Below are 24,074 nucleotides of genomic sequence, written 5' to 3' on the forward strand. Positions count from 1 at the left end.
AACAAAGCAACGCGTCTGTCTGTCACTGCAACTGTTTGTGCTGTTTGAAAAGAGGGAGAAAAAGTTTTTTTGTGGACTTTTTTTCACATTTCGCGAGTGTTTATCAAAGGACAATCAGAAGTTTAATCCACAGGTAGGTTTCTGCTCCAAATGTTTAACTTGTTTTCATTATTTTATAAGGAACTGGGCGATTACTTCCTAGTTGCGTGTTAGTTTCGCAGCATGTCTCAGCACGTTGTTTTTCTCTGCTGAAGCACGATTTTGAAGTTTCGGTCCATGTGTGCTGATTTTATTCGACCACACAGAGCAAGAATATTTAACATATGTTTCAGAGTGTGTTTTCTGTGTATATAAGGAGTTGCAAAACACGAGAATTACACGCATATATACTTTATTGTGTTTATTTATTTAAACTTATGTGGCATGGACTCAGGGGCGTAGCTTTTGTTTCAACATTTGTGGGGGCACATTTTCAAGAGGGACTTTGGGGGTCTTCTGCCAGACATTTTTAAGCATGAAGCACCTAATTTCCTGCACTCCAGTGAATTTCTGTGCATCAATTTTGACATTTCCAACTTTTTTTTTTTTTGCATCATTTACAGTGTAAACTTGGGATCCATGAGACTGGGTTCTTGACCGATATCGAATATGCTGATATAAAAACAAATAATTTATTCATGTTATGCATGCTCTTATCATGATGGCCCTCCAGTAAATGGAGACATAAAATGCAATGTTTTAAGTAATGTATGTTATACTCATTTATACACAAAATAAGAAAAATACTTTAACTTGGGTTGATGTTTTGAACCTGTTCACTTGCCAGTTTATATATATATATATATATATATATATATATATATATTATATATATATATATATTTATATATATATATAGTCAAGATAAAAGTCCTCTGTCACTCCAGTGTTTTTATTGAGAGGGCACAAAAAGCACATATTCTCACCCTTGAAATCGACACCTGTGCATTTAGTTTTATATTAAGGTAGGTCACACCTGTATGAAGAATGCTAGAGAAACCTTATCCTAAATCAACATGCTTTTCACACAGCGACGCTGTAAACGCGTGCGCACAGAGGCAGAAAGCTTTTATGGCAAATATTACAAATATTATGAGAGCCATAATTGCATTACAAATCCTCTTTGCTTTCTAGCCTCCATATAAAGAAAACAAACAAGAAAATACATGCGGGTGGGTGGAGGAGGGAAAGGAGGGGGTTAGCGCTTGTTAAGTCAAAATATGAAAAAATGTTTTTTATTAATTTTAGAGCTTATTGGCAGTCTGCCCAGATATGCTACCAAAACAACATCCTGACCTGTTTTCAGGGCGTGTTTACTTTCCCAGCTAATTCTAATGTAAAATCCAGACTTCAATCTAAAAGATTATGAACCTGATCTCAGGAGGTCTGCTTAGCTATGGTGATACAGGAGGATACATCGCACAATAAACAACAACAGCTGCTTGAAGTGGTGATGGTGTGATCCCCTCAAACCACCCTGAACCCCCCCCCCCAACCCACCAACTAACTGCAGCAATGGAGACACCCACATTTTGATATCTTTTTACTATCTGAAAATGTAGGTCTGTAACAGCTTAGTCCAGCAGGCCTGCTGCCGCAGTGCTGATATTTCAGAACCAGGGATTTGACAGATTAAGCGAGTTCCCAAAGATTAGGGAAGCAATCATTGTTTCTGCAGATGGAAAGCCGCGGCCTCGTGGATTTAAAACTATATGGAGGCAATGGAGGAAGGATGGCCTAGCCTTGATTCTGGCTCCCTAAAATTGAGACTGTCCAAATCTAATCAGTGCATATGTTCCTCTCTCTCTCGGTGAACAGAGAAAGAGTTTGGGCTCATGCTGTTTTGTAACTTGGATGTTCTGGCTTAAAGTAGTGTGTCATATCTGTGGATTTACAGCAGCAAAACACGCACCAATGTGTTACGTAGGCCCACATCAGTGTTGTTGTTTTTCTCTAAAGCTCAAGCTACTTTCTTATTCATTCAAGTGAAAACATTGGATTTTCGAAAAGTCCGCTTTTCAGGAATCAACATATAAAACCTAATCACGAGAATTATTGTCAGTTTAAAGATGGATTATCAGTTGGATGCCAAGAGCATGTAAAGGCTTTATTATATTGTATCTTGCCATGGGACCATCGGCCAACAAATATTCATTTCCAAATCTTGTTTCAGAAATAGTGAAACCGAGAAGTATTCTTTTGGGCTACACATTTCGGATCATCCTGAGCCTATATCCTCCCACAGTATCCTGTTCATGATTGCATAACTCAGTCTCACTTCTGCCAGGCCAAAGCTGTCTCACTGAATAGTCTGCTTTCTTCCCCACAGCTTGACATTTTCTAAATAATAAAAAAAAAAAAGACACTAGTTTCAATTGTGAATATGCATGCAGAAACTGGTTTGACTTGGTTATAAACAATGTGTGACTGTTGCCATGCCATGACACCAAGCCAGTTTTGGAGTGAAGCCAGTTTAAAGAGAGCCTCCTGCTGCAGCAGCCACATAAAATCCCTGTGAGAAAAAGACGCTCTGCAAAAACAGCACTTCCCTTTTTTATGTAATGTGTTTTTCTAAATGTGTGATAATCTAAGAAACAACATAAAACTCACTTATATGTATATTTTGAATGTTTTTCCATGCCAGTTATTCCACATCCATGAAATTAATTTGACAAATCATTACATAAGACGTTTCAGAAGCCAGCTCTCATGTCTGGTTGCTTGGGATTAGGATCCTGTGAGGTCGAACACCTCCCTCCCTCCCTCCGCTCCTCTTGGCCAGGTGAAACATTAGCTCAGTGAGGCCAACAGTTTGAGGCACACTGCTGGTGTAAACAGCAGGTGACCTAGTTGTCTCAGTCTGCTGTCGTGCCAGGCTCTGTCTCTGCTGCCAACCTGCTAACATGTGGCATTTGTGGCCAAGTTCAGAGGAAGTCTGCACTCTGTTTTTGTTGTTAATGAGCTCTCTAGTCTGGTTTTACGTAGTAGTGTTTGAAAATAAGCTTAGAGGATTCCCCCAGTGTTGATGCATTTGCTGATTTTTTTCACCCTTATCTTCTAATCTGAAATGGCCTTTCATTTCTCGGCATCATGAACATGACTTCTCTCTCATGGCTGTGGAATCTCAATGGGGTATGACCTCTTGTCCTCCTCAACAAAGCTCCTGCAGTGCGATGACGGCCATGTTTCTGAAGGCCTCAGCAGAAAAATGAACCTGTTGTTTGATACTCCTCTTCCTCTGAGCTATTGTGAGATCCGGCTGGCTCCAGTCTCTTTTCTCCCAGTCAGAGGAGCATGTGTGCACTTGTGTGTGTGTGTGTGTGTGTGTGTGTGTGTCTGTGTGTGTGTGTGTGTGTGTTGAAGGCGTGTTCTGACAGACATCTGCACATTTAAAGTGCAATGAATCATTTCCTTGAAAAGACTTCTTGCTCTGACAGCCACTCTGCAGTCATGATGTTGATTAGTTGTCTGCTGTGGCTGTATACAAAGACAGACGGAAAGACGGAGAGCACAAAACACATGGAATGAGTCTGTAAAGAGCAAACATAGCAACCAAGCAGAAACCAAGACAAACAGAGAAAAAGTGGCAGAATACACAGAGCGGGAAAGCCAGCAGAGGGTTGAAAAGAGGCTGGGGTGTATTGATGGAAACCAGAGTGTCTGCTGCTTCCTGTCTGTGCGGGTCAGTGAAGGAGAGCAGGCCCCTGGCTCTCAGGAGCCACCGGTGCCAGTGCACAAAGAGCCCTCTTAACTGGCTAATTTGATTTGCATGCAGGGCCGCAGCCTGCTCGCTCTCCTCCAACATGACCAACAGCACAATATGTACGCCTGGCTTCTCTTCATCCTCCCCCTTTCCTTTCTTTATTTTTCTCTGTTTGTCTCTCCCTCTTTTCTATTTTTTCCCTCATGAATCTTTGGACAGGACATTCTTCTTTTTTTTAAAGAAAAACTGCTCCCAATCTTGAAACTATTATCAGGGAGGGACTGCTTCAGTATTCAGTTCTGGCAGCTCTCTGTTTTCAAAAAGAATGTGTAGAAGATTTAGGCCACAACACGGTATTTTAGGCATGTTTAAGTAGTAGGTCTGTGTACTGACACTAATCTGGTGATTCGATATGTGTCATCATACAGGGGTCACAGTTCAATATATTGCAACATTGTAAGCAAGGCAATACGTCATGATTTTGCTAATCTGATGTTAGGAGAGCTGTCATATAATAAAGAGCAATAACTTATAGACTCAAACACTTGAGTCACTTGAGTCACTTGAGACATGCTAACAACAAAAATCACTTCCTGGTAGACAACTGGCCATTAATTAGAATAGCAGAGATTTGTGAAATCTGCAAACTTGTTTATTTCTGTTATCATTTTCCGATGTCACTGTAATGTTTGTTACACAATCAAACACATTGGTTCGACCTGTCTGATGTTTCTACTGTGCTTATTTTATCTACTGTGTTGCTGCTAGCATCTTTGATAAACTAAATCCACCAGCATGCTAAGCAATGCACTGCTGTTGACAGGCTGCAGCAAAACATATTTTAGCCACAAAAAACAACCACCCCAAAATTAAGTAAATCAGTGTAAGAGTACATTATATTAATATTGAATATTGTCTCTGTTTTACCTTACCCAACAATAGCAGTGGTAGACCAGCAACTCCCAAGTTCTGCAAATTAAAATTATTGTTTTTGTAAGTAAAGCTGGGTGGCTTTAAGATAACGGCTTCAGTTCCTCATTGGAAAAGGCTGTCTGACAGTAAGCTAAAGAGGTGAAAATATTCTAAATATAGCGTACACTTTAAAAAAAATCCTAGGTGTGCCTTTTTATAGGTGGCTGAAAACAAATCAACTGAGGCAGTGTTTGCTCAGCACCATTTGATTTTATGTACGTGATACTGGGGATTTCTACCGGGAAGTTATTGTAGACAGACATCATGATGCCGTATATGTAAAAAAAAAAGTTGACTTTTTATGCAGTTAGAACATCCAACACTATAGCACTACTTTCATGCAATATGAGCAAAGGAATTAACATTTTCCTATATCAGTAAAAAATAAACAGAAAAGTGCTTGCAGAATTCTTTAGGTCAAGGTCAAATTTATTTATATAGCATATTTAAAAACAACTAAGGTTGACGAAAGTGCTGTACAGAAGTACTGGACAAAGGTCCACAAGTAAACAAGTTAAAGAAATATACAATTGTAAACCATTGACAATTAATACTTTATTTTTGAGAATCAATATAGTTTCACAAACATAATATTTGTAAACTCAAGTGTATTGATATTTTTTTACAGTCCTATTCAGGAGGGCGAAAAATGATTTACATCACATGTTCCCTTTATCTGTCAGTGAGACACATAAGCCCCCTGGCCTGTGCACCCTGTCTGCCAGGTTGTCTGTGAGACTTTCTCTTTTGAAGGCGGTTCACAGGTGTGGCCTGTAACATGGTCCACATGTTAGTGCAGATCAGATCACCAGTCTCTGCCTGTTCCTGTGTCTCTTTACTTGTATGGGTGTGTGTGTGGGTGTGTGTACGTGAGTTTGATCATGTCTGGTACTTTTTTTTTATGAGCTTTGTGTAAATAAGAAACACGCCCACCCCAGTGTTTGCGCAATCTTTAATTTTATTGTCTGCAAATCAACCTTTGCTGCACCTTTTGTAAAAGAAGTTTGAGTAATATAAATTCATGTTAGTTCAATGAAAAGAACATGCCTAAGCATTTTCTAGAGTTAAGTAAAGCCAAATATTTTCCCACACATTATCCAATATAACCTGAAGCATCTTCCATTTGGAAAAGTCTGAAACACAGGTTGAACCAGTCACGCACTAATCTCATTGTCATCTCTCTGATACCCAGGCTCTGCAGCTCTTTGAAATGGATGACATCCAGGTTGTTGAGTCCAAACCCCTGCTGGTGGACAGGGAACTGCCGGTAGGTACTCTGAACAGAGCCAAGACAAACAGTGTTGGAAAAGAATTCTCAGAAACCTGCTTGAGTCCAATGTATCACTCAGTTTTGCATTATTTTTATACCTGACAAAAGTTGCTTTTGCAGTTCATTTAAACACAATTGGTTTAATCAGGTTGCTGCATAAAAGAATTTGTTAAGATTTTAAAGGAAAACTGCAGGTGCTGTTTGCAAAGAAATACACAATAACATGTCTCTATAATTACAATTGTTACAATTTACAACATAGTTCTGTCAAAATATAATATAAGTGAAACAAAACACATTTTGAGGCTAATTATTTTGGTAATTAAAACACTGAATTGTTTTTTTAAGGAGATTACAGTAGGAAGAATTCAGAGAGCACTAAAGAGAGTAATAGAAATGTTTAATCATCTTTTTTTTTAAAAAAAAATATATAATCAGTGATATGCAATTGTGGGATACATGTGTCAAGTTGGTTTTGTACAAGCAAGTGTAGCAGTTCACTAGAAGATAGAAATATAATGCTTCATCTCACAATTACCTTTTCATAATTGTGTATGGCGGGGCGAAATTAAGAGAAAATCAAGTAATAATAATAATAATAATAATAAAAATAATAATAATAATAACAATTTTGACAAAATACTTAGACATTGATATTGGGATGGCATTTTAGGGTTGACTATTGGTGCCTTCACCAAAAATTTACATGAGATTTTTGATGAACAATTGTCAGTGAAGTGGATACAATGAATAACTGAGTAAAGGCAAATAATAAAACAGCTAGAACAGTCTGATAAGTTCAGAAAATTACATCACTTTACTTTAATGCACCCTTTAAAAGCAGGAATAGACAACACTTACTGTATATCCAAATTCTAAGACGATGTCTATTCTCATGACACACTTTGCTATAATATTGATATATTTCCCAGTCTTTAGTTAAAGCATAATCCCCCCATCAAAACTAAAGAAACAGTTTTCCAGTCATGATTATAGAAAATCACTCTCAAAATGCTTTTCTTTTTTCCAGATGGGCATTCAAAAAACCCCTTAGAACAGGGATTGAAGTGAACTTTTCTTGTGCTGCATTCAGATGACTTTCACAGGCATTTAAACCTCTGAAACCTGAGAACACTTGGTTCAGGTTTTTTCAAAAACATAGGAAAAAAACATAATGAGCAACTTTGCATTTGAAATGAAACTCAGTGCCTCATATGACTGAGGCCATACTGTAAGGATGTGAAAATACATTCAGTGACAGGATGGCGCCCTCAGGATATTAAATTAGAGCATGTTGCATTGTAATCGCATTAGTTTAGTATTTTCATTACTCTGTTCTTTCCTTGCAGGGTCTCAGAGAGGCTGTGCAGCAGCTCGTTGTCAAGGTACGTCTGCAGACACACGAAATAAGATCCAGCAGTCATCATTCCCACCAGCTGTAGAGCCGGCTTTAGTATTTGAAGCTTGTGTCGCCAAATGATGCCAATTACTGCTTGCATATGCAGACATTTTTATTCTGTATTTTGTGTTCAGCTTGTTTGGTACCATCTAGTGGTGGATTAAAAGAAATACTAAATAACACTGTTGCTGCAATAGCTCATCTGTCTCAGTGATGACCTTTCATCCGCTGTGATTTTATTAGGACTGAAATCTAATTGGACCAACACTAATTTAGTCGGCTACTGAAAGTAATGAAACACACTTTGGACAGATGACACAGCTTTAGTGCATCAACCCTTTCACTTACAACACATACACATTTTGGATGGTATGTGGGTGCTGCTGAGTGTCGGGGCCTCTCAACACCTTGGACAGCGCTGACTAATCGGAAGTATTCAGGGCAATTGTCTGTATCTCAGCGGGGACTAAGCTTCTAGCTATTAGTGACGTAAGATTAGTTGAGGGTGACAATATCCTTACATTCATAGTAAATGCATATGCATTTATACGTGCACATGTCGCGATGTGGGATTATCTTGCTCGAGTAACCTACGTGTGCAAGTGTGTCCACTGGAGGTGGAGGGTGGGCGGAGCGAGGCGCTGTGAATCCTTAGATGTTTACCTTGTGTCCAGTAAATAGGTTATACGCCTCCTTGGACGCTCCTCCAGAGCAGATCCCATGCAGTTAAAACAGGTTTGAAAAACATCCAAGAGATCATCTTAGATGTTTACAGTGTGCTAAACCTGCAGGTCAGGTCACCACAGGGCAAATTGTTTTATTTTTCTTATTAAGACTCAGTCTGCACACAAACAGTTTGATTTCAAAATGTTGTTTTGGTGAAAATATAAAATTGCATGGAAAGCATTTTTCTGCTACAACAACACTGTTCTGACATAGTCACCTGTGTGTGTGTGTGTGTGTGTGTGTGTGTGTGTGTGTGTGTGTGTGTGTATATATATATATATATTCATGAGAGTGAATCATTCAGAAGAGTTGGAGGGAAAAAATCAATAAGTTTTTTCAGTCCACAAGTTACAGTTTGCTGCAATAAAAATAATTGAAGTGAGATGAAAACATCAAACATCATCAAAGTTTGAGCATCAAACACTTAATTTTCTGCATTATGGTGAATTTTCATGCACCAACTTTTTTTTTCATCAATGCACCCTTTCTGCATCAGTTTATGGTGTAAATAAATGTCTTCAAAATAAAACCACTGTCATGTAAAGCATGTCAAAAAGGAATATACTGAGAATATTGAGGGGGGTGTGTCCAATGTTTTGCCCCCAAATCTGCAATTATGGAAAATACCAACAAATAGATTCTAAGCTTTTATATTTAGATATGTATTATTCTCTCTGACAGGTTATGTAAGCATATTGGACATTTACTGTCATTGTTTATCTCTTTCTAGCCTTTGCTGCTATGTTAGATTTTAGGATTCTTCAGTTGAAAGTTCCTTAGTTCAGCCATTCGTTTGGCAATCCCGAGCCATCATCGAATAACGGCTGCTGACTTCCCCTCCCTCAGTCATTCAGCATGTTTTCCCAAAGCCGTACATACTCATCATGTCAACACAGTAGTCAATGCCCCTCTGTCTGACATTGGTTGATCCAATTTAGGGATCTCTTCATCTAGAGTTAGCTTGTTTTGACCAGCCTGCAAGGCACCATGGGAGGCAGGGAGCTTAGGCCAACTGGTAAGCAGCGGGGGTATAAAACTCAGCTCTCAGAGCAGGGAAGAGGCTTACACCATTTGGATCTATAGCTCAGGGAGCCACTGCAGCGACTACTCTTTTGTTTTAGTAGCGAGAAGCGTTAAACTCCACTCCTGCAAACATGGTTCTGGAGGATTCTGATGTGGAAATGATTGTTGCTGAGATTGAAGTCAGCGTGAGTACACTAAAGGCTTTATTGAAAATGTTTGAGTAGTTTCAAGTGGATTGTGGGATTATGCTCCCTGCGTGAATTGTAGAACAGGTGTCAGTGCTGAATGGAGGATATGTTTATACTTCTGTGTTGTGGCTTACAGGAAAGAATGGACCAGATTTTAATATGTGGGCAATCTTTATAGTGTTTTGGCTGTTCATTAGTTTGGCTGGAGTTTTTAAAATCTAAATAAAAAAGCATTTTCATGGCATTAAGAACATTTTTACAACTAGATGAGGCAATAATGAAAAGTCAGTGTCAACTTTTTATTGTCAATTCTGCCATATGATCTTGAGTGTCGGTGTATAAAAGTATTGAAATAACACAACAATACACAACAAAACAACAATGGTTTAAAAATAATAGGATAAATGCCATATGCAACTTTCTAAATTACCAGTTATGAACGGGTTGGGGAAGGACAAAGGCACAGATCAAGGATAAGAAACTATAATAACAAGTATAGTGCAAAAAAAGGAAAAATTAATGCATTATTGCAAACTAAAATGCAAGAATGAAAAATCCTGTTTGGTCAATTAGTTTAATGTGGTGCATTGTATGTATACAGATTTTAGAATGTATCAATGTTGACATGCAGCATTTTTTTGTTTAAAAATGAATTCCCTGATATGTTTACTTGGCATTTTGTTAAACTGTTTTTTGTTATCCACACATAACTAATTTTGGTCATGCTTTTCATCTCTAGGAGCATGATGTGGAGACTCCTTATGGAAGAGTCCGTTGTACAATGAAGGGGGTCCCCAAGGCGGACAGACCCGTCATCCTCACCTACCATGACATTGGACTGAACCGTAAGCTCAGCTCCTTATTCAGCTCAATCTAGGTGAAACATCTGTTGTTGTGCCTAAAGCCTGTGGTGTTTTGAATTACCGTACCACGTGGGACCAGATTAGGTTCACCCAGCTAACTTTATATTGTTAAGGCTATTACATTACATTTTGTCAAATATTGTGATACGATGAGTCACCACACCTGCATGTTGCACAAAAGGTCATTTCTGCTCATCAGCCAAGTATTGCTCACTCTTTTTTTCCTTCCTTTTTCCTTCCAGACAAAACCTGCTGGAACACACTCTTCAGCCATGAAGACATGTCAGAGATCATGCAGCACTTTGCCGTTTGTCACGTCGACGCCCCCGGGCAGCATGAGGGAGCTAACACCTTTTCCACTGGGTGAGCCAAACACACATACACAAACACTTAATGTATGTCAAACAGTCTGCGACCTTTGACTCGGCAGGTAGATCACTGCGGATGTACTTAAGGCGACCTAATTTGACAAGTGTGTTGCAGGGGACTGGTGTTTATCTCGTTCGGCGTAATCTCTGCTTTGATGGTGGGACTTCGTCTCATGTTAACGCTACCTGAGCTGAACATGATATATGAAAGCAGATAGTGAATAACAGTTGACTGTTATAGGCTGATATCAACACTACAGAGAAGTAGGCCAATTATTAGATAGTGGTTATTATTAAACTGTTAACTATTAATTATAACAATATGCTTTTTGTTTCCCAGATATGAGTACCCATCGATGGACCAGATTTCTGAGACCCTCCCTCTGGTATTGAAGCACTTTGGGTAAGTTGAGCTTCAGTTTTCACTCCGACCCCTTCACACTCAAATTTAAGATTTTTTCTAACCTGTTGTCCTAACAGTATCCACATATGTTTGGCTGCAGGCTGAAGAGTGTCATCGGAATGGGCATCGGAGCCGGGGCCTACATTCTGACCAGATTCGCTGTAAGTTTCGCCCCTCTCAATCAGGCTTAATAATTATGAGTTTTAATCATTTTAGGATTACCAGAGCCAGCTAATGTGTTACTTCTTTTTGCTGATTTTGGCAATATAACGCTGCTTATTGCTTGAGCCTGCTGAGCCATAAAAGCCTTAGGAATGTTCTAGATCAGCTCAACACTAACACTGTGCGCAGTGGGAAGTCTCTCTCTGTTGACACGAGGCTGACAGAGATACAGCTTTTAACTCCTTGCAGCAACCTTCTCTGCAACTAAATCCAGTTTGCATCATTGTAAAATAAGTTATTTTTAAAAAATTAAAACATATTTAACAAGGAAAGCCTCCTTGTCACATGGAAAATGTCTAAAAAACAAATAAAAAATTCAATTATAAAATCGTTTACGCAATCATAATAAAGATGTAATCCTATAAGCAACTGAAATGGCAACATAAAAAACTTCAGAGCTGTCTAAAAGCATTAAAACAAAACTAATCCTAATCCAGAACATGCCTTAATAAGATTAACACATATTAAGATTTTAGAATACCCCCAAACATTGGCAGCCTAAACACTGAGAGCACTCAGTTTTCGCACATATATTTAACTAAAAATGGTATTTTGTGATACAGTAACAAATCACTTATTTCATTTTGTGTGTGTTTTCAGCTGGACTACCCGAACATGGTGGAAGGGCTGCTACTCATTAACATCAACCCATGTGCTGAGGGATGGATGGACTGGGCTGCACACAAGGTAACACACATTAATAACTAAAATAAACATACAGAAAACACCTTTCAAATAATTATCTTACCCAAACCATCAAAAAATGAAAAATACATGTTTTTCTTCTTACCTGTAGTGCTATTTATTAACCGAGTGTTGGGAGATATCAGTCATAGAGACGTCTCTATTATAGTGGAGCTAGATGGCACTCAGCTTGTGGTGCTCAAAGCTCCAAAAAGTGCATGAAAAACACCCAAAACAAAACTCAGCAGCAATGTCTCTTTCCAGAAATCATGACCCAATTACTCAAGATAATCCACAGACCTTTTTATGAGCAGTTCCATGTAGGAACCATTTTCTTTCTACCAAACTACACCCACAAACTGTATCACTGCACAAAAGGAAGCGTGCATACTGCCCGATCATCCAAGCACAAGAGAGTTAGCTAACATTACAGCTCATGACCGATATCTCCAACACTTCATAGCGTTACAGATCAATAACTCACTGGAAACTGAGAATTTTGGACTAGCAGAGCTAACAAGAACATAAACGCTGCTTTAAAGCTAAATGTAGATCTTATGTGTGATTTCAGCTCAGCGGCTTGACCCATGACATGGCTGACATGATCATCACCCACCTCTTTGGAAAGGTATTTAAAAACCCTTTGAGTAAGAGGGCAGTTCACTCGCTCTTCTAGGTCTTGAGGTCTCGGTGACTGTAACAGATTTTGTGTTTGGTCACCACAGGAGGAGATCCACAACAACCAGGACCTAATTGGAACATACCGCCACCACATTTTAAATGACATGAACCAGTTCAACCTGCATCTCTTTGTCAAGTCCTACGAAAGGTAAAGCAAAAGCATCAAAGAAAAAAAGTAAAGTAAAAGCAAAGATTGAACTGGTTGACTCAACTTTTAACAACTAAAATAAGAAGATTTTCTAAAACATATGTCTCCCTCTACAGTCGGAGGGATTTGGAAATTGAGAGGCCGATCCCTGGAAGCAACGTCAGAACCCTCAAGTAAGTTGTCATCATGCATCAATCATCAACATTAACTACGGCAAATTTTATGAACAATTAAATCACAGTATTATTTTAAATATGTAATTGTATGTGTCTTTCTTATTCAGGTGCCCTTCTCTGCTGATGGTTGGTGACAGCTCTCCTGCTGTGGAGGCTGTGGTGAGTTAAGACACAATCTCAATCACAGTCTAACCTAGCTAACTTGTGCTGGATGTGTTTTCTGTTCCCTCCAGTCACCTGTTTGAGTCTAAGACATATGCAACATTAAATACTCATGGACAACAGTTTAACATGATATAGGCAAGAGCAAAGTTTAGAACAGAAATTAAGAGACACAACGTAGATTTAATCTGTTAACCCTTTGAAACTTGGACAAAATTGTTTGACTTCTTAAAAAAAAACATGGGATGAAGGCAATGAGAAACTTCATAAGAAATGACTCAGAAATAAGCAAGAAATTAGTACAGAAAAATGACCTGAAAATTAGCACAACCCCCCACCAAAACAACCTAACAAAAAAATGAAAAAATAGATTTTTTTAAAAAAAGATAGCTGCAACATAGAAATTACCTAAAAAAATATGGGTTTTCTCTAAAATAATTTTAAATATAAAAGTATGATAATCTAAAATATAGTTTTCTGGAAAATTTTCCCTAACTTTTTAAAAAAGATTTTTCTAAATCTACTAATTTCTTGCACTTTGCAGGACATTTCTTGCCAATTTGCCCATTGCCTTTTTTCCATGTTCTTGAAAGAAATCAAACGAATTTGCTAATTTGCTCCGTCTTCCAATGTTTAAATACTTGTGAATGGCGTCTGAATGCAGCACACGAACAGTGATGTCGATCCAGGTTTCAAAGGGTTGCAGGTTGAGAGATTTGTGTGACTGTTGTAACTTCGTGCCCCAAACCCCCAAAACTGTTACTGATTTGTTGGCATTTATTTGCCATAGAGGACTATATTATATTATATTATATCATTATATTAAACCCTGATTTCCAGATAATTTTACATTTGAAAATCAATGTATATATTCAGCCTGCAAAAAATATGACTAATCAGATAAGATGATTTACTGAATAAAAGTGTGATAATTGTGCCCACAGGTTGAATGCAACACCAAACTGGACCCAACAAAGACCACCTTACTCAAGGTAAAAGGGTCTGTTTGTCCCCCTCCTCCTACACCTGTCCCATATCCTCATTCAGATTATAATAGCCTTGATGGAAACGCATCAGCTGATAAGATTCCAGTGGCTCAGCATTTACCTGGTGACACATTAACCAGAGGTAGGAGAGCTGAATGCATCCTCAGAGTCACCGTGCGTATGCATATCGCCTCTGAGGACGCAATCTGCTGCAACTGACCTACTTGTGTTGGCCCCTGGCAACCTTTTATGACCCACAACTGAAACCAAATGTCTGTTAGAGCTAAAATGGGCGCCATTTATTGGGGTTAACAGTTCAGGGTCCAGAGGAACACTGATTGGAGGTAGCAAGAACAAGGTGTTTAAATGGGACTCTGTAATGGTGGGTAATGGGGCGTGTGCTGTGCGAATGTACAAGTGCCAACGTGCTAAATGCTAATAGCCTCTTTTTGTGTTTCTCCTCCTCTCTCCAGATGGCCGACTGCGGAGGCATGCCCCAGGTTGACCAGGTGTGTATGTCTGTGTTTGTGTGACATACACAGAGACGCTGTTAGTGTTGTAGAGCAGGCTCGACGGGGCTCGATAATCGGTGCAGAGGGTCAGGTGGATGGAGTGGATGGCATAAGAAGGTTGCACTTAAGAGCATTAGCAAGTAGCAGACATGAACCGCAGTTGTCAGGTTGTAATCCTCCGCCCTGCGCAGCACCTGCTCATAGCAGCTGTCATATCTCAGACCCTGAGCAGTAAGCTGCAGGATGAGAGATTGAGTCTGCCAGTGTTATGTAAACAAGTGTGATAATTAATGACAAGAGGACTAATTATCTCCGTACTTGTGTTTTTTTTCTTTGTCTGCAGCCTGCCAAACTGACAGAAGCTTTCAAGTACTTCATTCAGGGCATGGGATACAGTAAGTATTCAAGACATGCTGTGTTTTTACTTTGGTGTACTTCTCAGGAATGTTAAGATAGATTTTTTTCAAACATTGCACTTCAAAATTTCTGGTGCCGTGAGTGTAAGCAGAGTTTTACCCACATTCTTCTTCACCCTTCGGTACTGGTTAATAAATGACTCTTGTGCTTACTGGGGTCTAACTTGAACTCAGCTTAAGGTTATTCAGGATGTTTGTTGTACTAGTATGCAGCATAGTATGTACAGCAGTGGAAAAAGATTAAAAGTAGTATCACCGGAGTCAAAATGATGCATTTAAAACAGAACTTAAGAAAAAGTAATCAGATATTATCAGAAAAAATGTATTTAAATTTTGAAAGTAAAAATACCCACTATTACAGTGTACAGTGACCTGTGTCACAGTTATGGTGTTTCATGTTAAATTATTGGATATTCATCACTTATACATAAACATATAAATAGCATTTCAATGTCGTAGTTGGTTGTAACTGATTCTAGATATATTATATATTTTTAGGTGGTTACATGAACTTTATCACAATGAATTGTACTTTGTAGGATTATTGTCGGTTTTAAAAACTATTAACTTTAACTTTAAGACATTGTAACCTGGATCGACATTGGTTTTCTTGTGCTGTGTTCAGATGTCTTTTAAGCATTTAAAATGTTTAAAATCCTGAACAAATTGGTTTGATTTCTTTCGAAAACACGGAAAAAAGGCAGTGAGCAACTTGGTAAGAAATGTTCAGCATATTCCTTAAAATTTGCTTATAAAAAAGGGAGAGACATAGAATTGTAAGAATTTTTTTAAAAATTGAGAAAAAATTATTCACAATCGAATTTATTTCTTTCAAAAGCATTTGTGAAAAGGCATTGGGCATCTGCAACAAATGTCCTACACACTGCAATAAATTAGTAAAAAGTGTCAAAAAAGCCCTAAAAATTACTTTTAAAAAAGGGGGAATTACGAATATATATAGAGGCATTATAATTATATTTTATATTTTCAAATTATGTTACAGGAAAAAAATGTACACGTGTATTTTTTTTCAATCTTCAGCATTTTTCTTGGTCCTTTTTCTTTTTAATTTTTACTGTCCTTTTTACTTCTATTGTTATTTTGCTTAGTTTTAGGTTATTTTCTTGTAATTTATTGATCATTTCTTGCTAATGTATGGGCCATTTCTTGTTTAGTTGCTCATTGCCTTCTCCCCATGTTTTTTAGAGAAATCAAATCAATTTGCTTACGTTTTAAAGGGGTTATTCAGCGCATTTACAAAATACTCTGCGTAATACTTTTTACTCTCTCCTCAGTGCCCTCTGCCAGCATGACCCGCCTGGCCCGCTCCCGCACCGCCTCTGGCTCCAGCGTCACCTCCTTTGAGGGCAACCGCTCCCGCTCCCACACCAGCGAGGGCAACCGCTCCCGTTCGCACACCAACGAGGGCAGCCGCAGCCGCAGCCACACGGCCGACAACCAGCGCGGCCGCTCCCACACGGATGGCTCCATGGACGGCACAGGCAACAGCAGCGTGGACCAAGCCGTGCCCAAGTCCACTGAAGTGTCCTGCTAAGCTGACCCTTCACTGTTCAGGCACCCCAAACCTCTCAAGGTCCCTTTGGTTTGTGCTGCGCTGCCTCTAACAGACACACAGACACACACATTCCTACGCACATACACTGATGTGGAGAGGGACATTAAGATAGCTTACCTGGAATTTTAAAAACGCACAATGGGCGCGGATGATTCAGTGCAGCTGAGATGCAACAAATTGAAAATATGATGTGAGATGTTTTGTCTGAGGGACTTAAACACATCTGAATGAAAAAAATGCTCCTGAGCTCCTTGGTCAGGTGAGTGTGTAGTTAGGGGCAACGCAGCATTTTGGGACAACAAAACGGAGAATGTTGGAGAAAGCTGTGGTTACACCAGCTTGTACATGTATCTCATAATCTCTCATTCATATAAAAAAAAGTTTTAATTTGCATTTCTGCGTTCCCTCATCCTGTTTTTATCCATTTTTACCATATTGACACAGCTTTCTCAAATATACCTGACTGTAAATGACTGTTTTCTGTTCTCACTGTAATTGTTTGATCATTTATTCTTTATTTTTTCCATGTCTGAAGTGTTGTTGTATGAACGTAGGAGCAGATTTGTAGATGTGGCGAGGGAATGGAGAGGCACTTGGATAAATGGAAATAGCAGTTTGTCTCACAAATTGCTATGTCACTTTGAAGATTAAGGGACAGGCTTCAAGTATATCATGTATATACAGCAAATAATATTGTTTCACCATGCCAATATCCATTACCCTTGAGTTTTTATCAAACCATCTGTCATTTTAATGATTTTCAGGAATCAAATGATCATTTTTAGTACATTCCAAAAAGGCTGTAGGCTTAATCAAAACACACTATGAAATACAAAATTCAAAAGCTTTTACATTGTATGCTTTATTAATGGATCATGGCTTCAGACTTTTTTTTTCTTTTTTTTAATGATGATTTCTATGCAATCAAGCACAATGGAACAAAGATGTGCCATGGAGTTTCTTTTGTTTTTTTTTAGACATGATGCTCCTATGTGGTTGTGGATTTTTTTGGGTGAGTGAAGTGATAGGTCCACATGTTAACACGAGGATAGCCATAGAACTTACCCGACACCTTCTACTCCTGTATTTTACTTGCACTACAGCAACATTTTTGCTTTGTAGGACACATACACAGCTTTGTAAAGATGCGATGCACAACCGTCTAATGCTGTAGAAAAGCATTAAAATGACATAACAGTTTGTATTTATTAAAAAAATGACAATAAAAAAACTTGTAACTGATCTTCCTTGACCCTGTCATTATTGCATATTTGGACACATGGTCCTAGAATAAGGCTTTGGCATCCCAGTCCATTTTTGTCCTTTTAACATTTATTATAAAGTAAATATTATAAAATATGAAGGAAAATATCTACAATAAAGCCTTATTATTTAACATGTGAGTTTAAAGACAGACAATGTTGACTGCTCTCGAAAGCATCTCAAGAACATTACATATGTAGTCACAAAACACTATGAATAAATTAAGCCCTCAATGTTTCACACACTCACTGGCTGTTTTTTTTTTTTTCATTTGCAAAGCAGTTCTTCAAATATTCTTCAAAAGCACACCATGCTTTATGAATCCAATCTGGAGACACATATATATTTCATATTTACAGATTTTTCCAATAGGAAAAAAAGACCATAGAAAATCCCTTGTACATACACATCACAAATATGAAATATTACATTGAAAATGTTTTTTTAAATTTGATTCAATTGGCACCTGTTAGTTCACTACTTCTGGGTAACCATAGTAACTCTCCAGATCGGCGAAGATGTCGTTTGGGTTTTTGCAGCTGAGATTGCAGAAGCAGGCTTGGACCCACAGCATCTTCCAGGTGAATCCTGTCCCGTTGGGGCATTCGAACTCCACGTCAATAGTTTTGGATTTGTAGGGGATGCAGCAGCGCTCGTCTGTGCAGACGCCGCAGTATTTGGGCCTGTACTGCTTCCTGCTGGTGCAGCCAGAGATGGTGAGGTTTGAGGGCAGTTCTTCCCTGTAGATGTTCAGACATTTCTTTCCCGGCTGATTGAGGAAGGAAGCATAAAGATTTAAAGTCTGGGAAACTTTTTTTAACATCCATTTTTCAGCAATCGAATCATCATGTTTAAGATATTAAACAGAATTCCTACCTTGATGTGTTTGGTGATGTCGACCTCACAGGGCCGCAGGTTGCAAAGGCGTGACTCTTTGACCAGTTCACACTGCTCGTTGGCATTGGAGATCCTCAGGGACAGGCCACGGCCACAGGTCTTTGAGCAGGGGCTCCATGAGGTAGTCTGGGTGATGCAGTTCTTGTGCCAGCTCCTGGTCTCAGCTGGGAGGGCTGGATCAGCACAGAGAAGTAAAATAAATACACTGCGTCTGCACTGCTACATTTAATTTTTGATACATACTGATGCATCTTGTTTTGATTGCAAACATTGTGTCATGCCAACTTAAAGGTCCAGTAGGATTTTAGGGTGTAGAAAGGGGAAAATGACTGAAAAGTGCATAACAGCTATTTGCAGGAGAGTAAGGCAGTGGGTGGAGTGAAAGGAGATAAATGAGGCACACCTGTGACCTGGGAGAAGGAAAAATCAACTAAGCAGCATTCTGGAAAACAGGAGTGAGAGTGGCTCAAGGTGAAGAAATTCAAAGCTTAATTCAGTTTTGGTCATCTTTGCTCAAACATATAAAGTCAAAAGTAAAGTGAGCAGCTGTTAAGACAAAGACCAGCTGGATGGAGTAAACCAAGGATTCTAAAGGTGTGCTGATCCCTGGAGCAGGTGAAATGGAGCAATTCTTTATCTTAATCTTGAGCCTGTTTGGAGGCAGTGATGGACTTCTTCGCTGTGGCCATCAGATAAGTGTCCTTGTTTTTCCCTCTCCCAGCTACTCTCTTAAGTAATTTATATTACCCTTCACTCTAATTTAAAGGGTTCCTTCTGTGACCCTCTGCCAATATCAATGTTGGAAAACACTAATTTTTAAAGTGAAGCTGCTTTATTTAGTGTTTTAACTGGTTTAAATCATCCATGTGTTTTGCAGAGGAAGAGACCTCTGCAGATAATTCAGCTCCCAGTAAAAACCTCTTAACCAATGAACACTGAAGGAATTATAACCAGAAGAAGTTTCAGCTGGTTACAAACTACAATCCTGACCACTAGATTCCACTAAATATTACACACTGGACCTTTATAATGGTAAAGATATCAACAGAATTATTTAAACTGACCAAAAAAAACCAAAAAAAAAAAAAACCCAACTCAACAGCCCTCTAGAGAAGCACAGGAACACTTCACCGCCCCCTACTGTCCCTGTTTTTAATCTCAACCTTTAAAGCATGTTAGTTTCTTAATCTGGATCTGATTTGTATTCTAATGCAACACAAAGAGACCTTCGTTCACATTGATCCCTCCACAGCACTGCTGCAGTAAATGACTGGAAACTGGACATGACCCAAAAAACAGTGTGAGGGCTTCCACAGGAAGGGATTGGTCTGTCCCTGCACACACACACACACACACACACACACACACACACACACACACACACACACACACACAGAGAGAGACACACACACACACAGACCACATGATCCTCCTGGACTGCAAACTGTACTCGCATAACTGCAGATGTTTGTACTGTCAGTGTCAAACACAGCTGCTGCTACTTATCAAATCCAATCATATCCACCCACTACTGAAAAACAATATAAATTCTTTCTTCTACAAAATATAAACTTAGAAACTAACATTAATGTTTTGTCAGTAAAATCCAGAGAGCTGAAACTTTGTGAAGTAAACACAAGGCCACACTTTGCATTTTTTGGCCTCAGTGGTGGAATTTAAGTATATTTACTGAAGTACTATACTTAAGTATTATGTGAAGTACTTGTACTTAACTTTATTTTCATGCTACTTTATACATTTACTCCACTACATTTCAGAGAGAAGTATTGTACTCATAAATTTGCTATAGTTATCTCACCGTCATGTTTATATGGTGTTTTGTTGTTAATTAAGTGACCAAACAGGCTATATAAGCACACCCGCAACAATTAGTTGATTAACCTAATCTGTTGATTCACGGAAAATTACTAGCCAACTATTTTGATAAATATTTGAGCCTTTTTAAAAAATATATTTTTGAGGTTTTTTGAGTGTTTTATCTTTTTTATAATTTTGACGGTTTTTTTTTAGATGTTTTTCTCTGCTTTGCGTACTTTTACTTTTAATACTTTAAGTACATTTTCCTGATTATACATACTTTTACTTAAGTGCCATTTCCAATGCAGGACTTTTGCTTTTAACAGAGTGTTTTCACAGGGTGGCATTAGTACTTTTCTTTAAGTAAGGGATCTAAATACTTCTTCCACCGCTGACTGGCCTCTTAAAACTTGATTTAGCTCTCAGAGAACTGTATCTACTTATGAATGAAGTAAACTATATTCTCCACATCACAGTGCTTTAAAAAGCCTCCTGAACCTAAAAATAAGTTTGCAAAAGCATTATTATAACGCAAATGAACGATTCCCTAGTTTACCCAGCATTACCTACGTTTTGTGTTCTCTTACAATACTTGAAGCATTCCCTTTGATTTAGCTTGCCTTGATGTTTTCAGACTCAACTGTGATGCATTTCAATGCGCTGGAGGGAAATTAGGTGATTTGGCAGTGCTATTGGGAATTGTAAAAAAAAAGAGCTTTTGCAAGATAAAACAACAGAATGCAGTACTCCCCACCCCACTCTAGTGTGTTTATATCAAAGGCGTCCTACCCTCTACTGCATGTCGTGGCGCCGTCTTGCGCCCTCTTTTGGGTTCATCACAGATCCATCGCTCACAGCATTGTCCCTTGACTTTGACCCGCCGTGGGGTTTGGCACCACACCCGCGGAGGCTGGGACTCGGTACACAGTGCCACGCAGCCAATGGCACCGTTCACACACACACACTGGTATTTACAGCTGGGCTTGAAGCTCTGCCCGTTGCGGTAGATCACACCATCATGCTCGCAGCCTGTACCCACCATATCTGGCGGAGAGGAACGACAGGCAGTCACATATTATAGAGAAATGAAAGGCAAACTGCAAACAATTGGAAGCAATAGAGGTAAAAAGCAGTTATGTTGCAGGCTGATATAGCACATTAGCATTGCTATGAGTAATAAAGTGATAAAATATAAAAAACAATTCAAGTGACTATATTGTAATGTGTAATCCAACAATTTTTATTTTGGTGTGAAAGTGAAATATATGGAATGTCTAAAATAGATTTAGGCATAATTTTTGGCTCATATTATGGCTAAGTCCAAGACTAGTGATGTTTTCAAACAATATTCTGAATACGAAAGTCTTTTCTTGTATGCCTGGGAGTTGGATATTATTTCCCATGTGTAAGTAGCCCCAAAAACATATGGAAGTCAGGCTTTTGATGTTAACAAGTTACTTCCATATGTGGTTTATAATACAATCCACATTACATATGTGGACATTAAACTGTTGGCATTGTGTTTGAAGTGATGAAATTCAGCAGTAATGACAACATGTCCTCATACCTTCTTTTAACAGTGTCAGCTTAAAACATGTGGTTAGTATCTTGTTAACATCTTGGTTAGGTTTAGGAGAAGATCAAGGTGTGGGTTAAAAAAAAGTATGTCTGTTCTGTACCTTACACTATGCAGCTTACATGACATAGGTTCAGTACGTTATAAAAATAAGTCAGCATTGATTTTTGGTGTCACACTGGACACAAACAGTGGTTCTCCTCTGTGAAAGTCCTGTGTTTGTTTGACCATGTGGCTACCAGATCCACACTGGAAATCTGATTTGTTCCTCACATTTGCAAATATGGTTGGGGTTGACTTTTTTTCCCCCTTGGATGGCGAAGGCATAACCTGCCCTACTACTAGAATAATACATATTTCTAAGAATATTAGGGCGAACCAATCAGAGGCAGAGTAAGGTATGTCATGCCTTTGCCATCCTATTTGGAAAAAAAAAAATTAGGGCTTGACACTGACCTTGAATGGTTAGGGTCAGGATAGCCCCTTAGCCAGAGAATAGGACAAATCGGGTTTCCAGTGATGATCGGTTGGTGACAGATCCATCCATCCACCCCAAACTCCTGCCAACGTGGCTCTTTAGCAACGTTGTTGCTCTTTGCTCCTGTCATAATTACTACCACCACAAGAAATATCTGTCTGACAATATATGGTAACTAGCTATTACAAATGATCTGTATGGCCCTTTTTGTAACATCAACAAACAGAGCTCTGCACATTAAAATATGCAGTCAAAATTCAACTACAAACTACTGAAATAACAAACAAAAATCTGAGATATTAAAAGAGTGGCTTGCATGCTGCTGCCTGTGGTACCAAGTAAACATCATTAAAAAAAACATCAGTATTCTGGTCAAGTGACACCTGTAGTGTTGCTAGGACAACCAGTACTTGTACCACAGCAAACACCTGCTCTACACAAATACAGTGTGTTAATTTGCAGCCGATGCCACTGTGTGGACAGTGTAACTGAAAACCTCAGAAAATATGCTAAAACCTGTTGTTGTTGTTGTTTTGTCGGTTTTGGTGAGTGACACTTACATGCACACACTCCTTTTTCGTACCTAGGCTTGTCCAAGCTGTAGTCACAGTACAGTCCCTTGTGATAGTCACATGTGTCTGCCTCGTTGCACACCTCGCCCACCTGCCGTGCGCAAGTCTTGCAGCAGTCACAGCCGTCCATGAGGAGGCTCACGCCCGGCGGACAGACAGGGGTGACCTTGGGGCACTCGCAGGGCCACTTGCAGTACTGCGTGCGGTTGTACTGGTCCACAGCTGGGGATGTGAAGGCTATGGCAGGCGGCATGGCAGTGGAATTCTGGGAGTAGGCCTGGAGAGAGGAGAGGGGACAAATTAGGCCTAAAAGACAGGCTTAACAACAAAAATACATGCAGTTTAACTAGCCAATTTAACCAAAATATTTTGTTTTTGTTCACAATATGATCAATTGTTTCTTCATTATGCAATCAGTTCATGAATAAACCTTCAGTACATTGAAAATACAATATCAGCTTTGGTCACACAAAGTCATGGGCTTCCGAAGCTCCTCCTTCTCTTTGTTTGTGCAAGATCAAAATGCCATTTTTTATTACATGAAAGGTATTTGACCACATGTGGCGAGGCAATATTCTTAATATCCTTAATCCTGAATTCTTTCATATCCTGCCCTCTTTGGTAACCCCGTTTCAGAAAGCTGCTGATCCTAAACACCATTGTTTCACACGGGTGAAACGTAGTCACTAACGTCTGCTCACGCTGTGTAATAAATCAATTAAGCCTATAAAAATTAATTAAACACCCAGTGGAGATAATCTTATTAAATCATGACACAGTCGAGTCTTGTACATACTTAACACTCTGGAAGTGTTCCATCATCAAATTTTAAAAACTGAAACTGTGCTGAACAGTCACAAAATCCTGCCAATGAAACTTAATCAACGAAGTCCCCACCTCTGTGTGTTTTGACTCATGCTGCTATGTGACGACCAGATGACACAGCAAACAGC

The 24,074-nt window shown here is 39.0% G+C and overlaps 2 protein-coding genes across 2 annotated transcripts in view; one reads left to right on the forward strand and one right to left on the reverse strand.

Moving 5' to 3' along the window:
- ndrg1a (N-myc downstream regulated 1a) lies at positions 1-17,759 on the forward strand. The gene is made up of 16 exons (XM_042506665.1): positions 1-133; positions 5,907-5,981; positions 7,334-7,369; positions 10,060-10,165; positions 10,426-10,546; positions 10,892-10,954; positions 11,055-11,115; positions 11,777-11,863; positions 12,432-12,488; positions 12,586-12,689; positions 12,806-12,862; positions 12,973-13,024; positions 13,972-14,019; positions 14,487-14,522; positions 14,869-14,920; positions 16,237-17,759. Exons 2-16 carry the CDS (start codon positions 5,925-5,927, stop codon positions 16,494-16,496), a joined length of 1,197 nt encoding a protein of 398 aa, XP_042362599.1. The 5' UTR covers positions 1-133; positions 5,907-5,924; the 3' UTR covers positions 16,497-17,759.
- The window catches only part of ccn4a (cellular communication network factor 4a), an 11,358-nt gene continuing 4,647 nt past the window's right edge, over positions 17,364-24,074 (reverse strand). Inside the window, exons 2-5 of the mRNA XM_042506666.1 lie at positions 23,110-23,398; positions 21,285-21,539; positions 18,657-18,850; positions 17,364-18,549 (exon numbers count right to left, since the gene is read on the reverse strand). Coding sequence (XP_042362600.1) covers positions 18,250-18,549; positions 18,657-18,850; positions 21,285-21,539; positions 23,110-23,398 — 1,038 coding nt within the window. The 3' untranslated portion in view covers positions 17,364-18,249. The remainder of the gene's footprint in view (positions 18,550-18,656; positions 18,851-21,284; positions 21,540-23,109; positions 23,399-24,074) is intronic.

The sequence above is a fragment of the Plectropomus leopardus genome, chromosome 18 (assembly GCF_008729295.1).
Source record: "Plectropomus leopardus isolate mb chromosome 18, YSFRI_Pleo_2.0, whole genome shotgun sequence".
Lineage (NCBI taxonomy): Eukaryota > Metazoa > Chordata > Actinopteri > Perciformes > Serranidae > Plectropomus > Plectropomus leopardus.

Bases quoted from the DNA above. Each gene is read 5' to 3' on its own strand.
- ndrg1a (XM_042506665.1), top strand. From the start codon at position 5,925: ATGGATGACATCCAGGTTGTTGAGTCCAAACCCCTGCTGGTGGACAGG. The intron at 11,116-11,776 runs GTAAGTTTCGCC...GTGTGTTTTCAG, and splicing joins ACATTCTGACCAGATTCGCT to CTGGACTACCCGAACATGGT. The intron at 13,025-13,971 runs GTGAGTTAAGAC...TTGTGCCCACAG, and splicing joins CTCCTGCTGTGGAGGCTGTG to GTTGAATGCAACACCAAACT.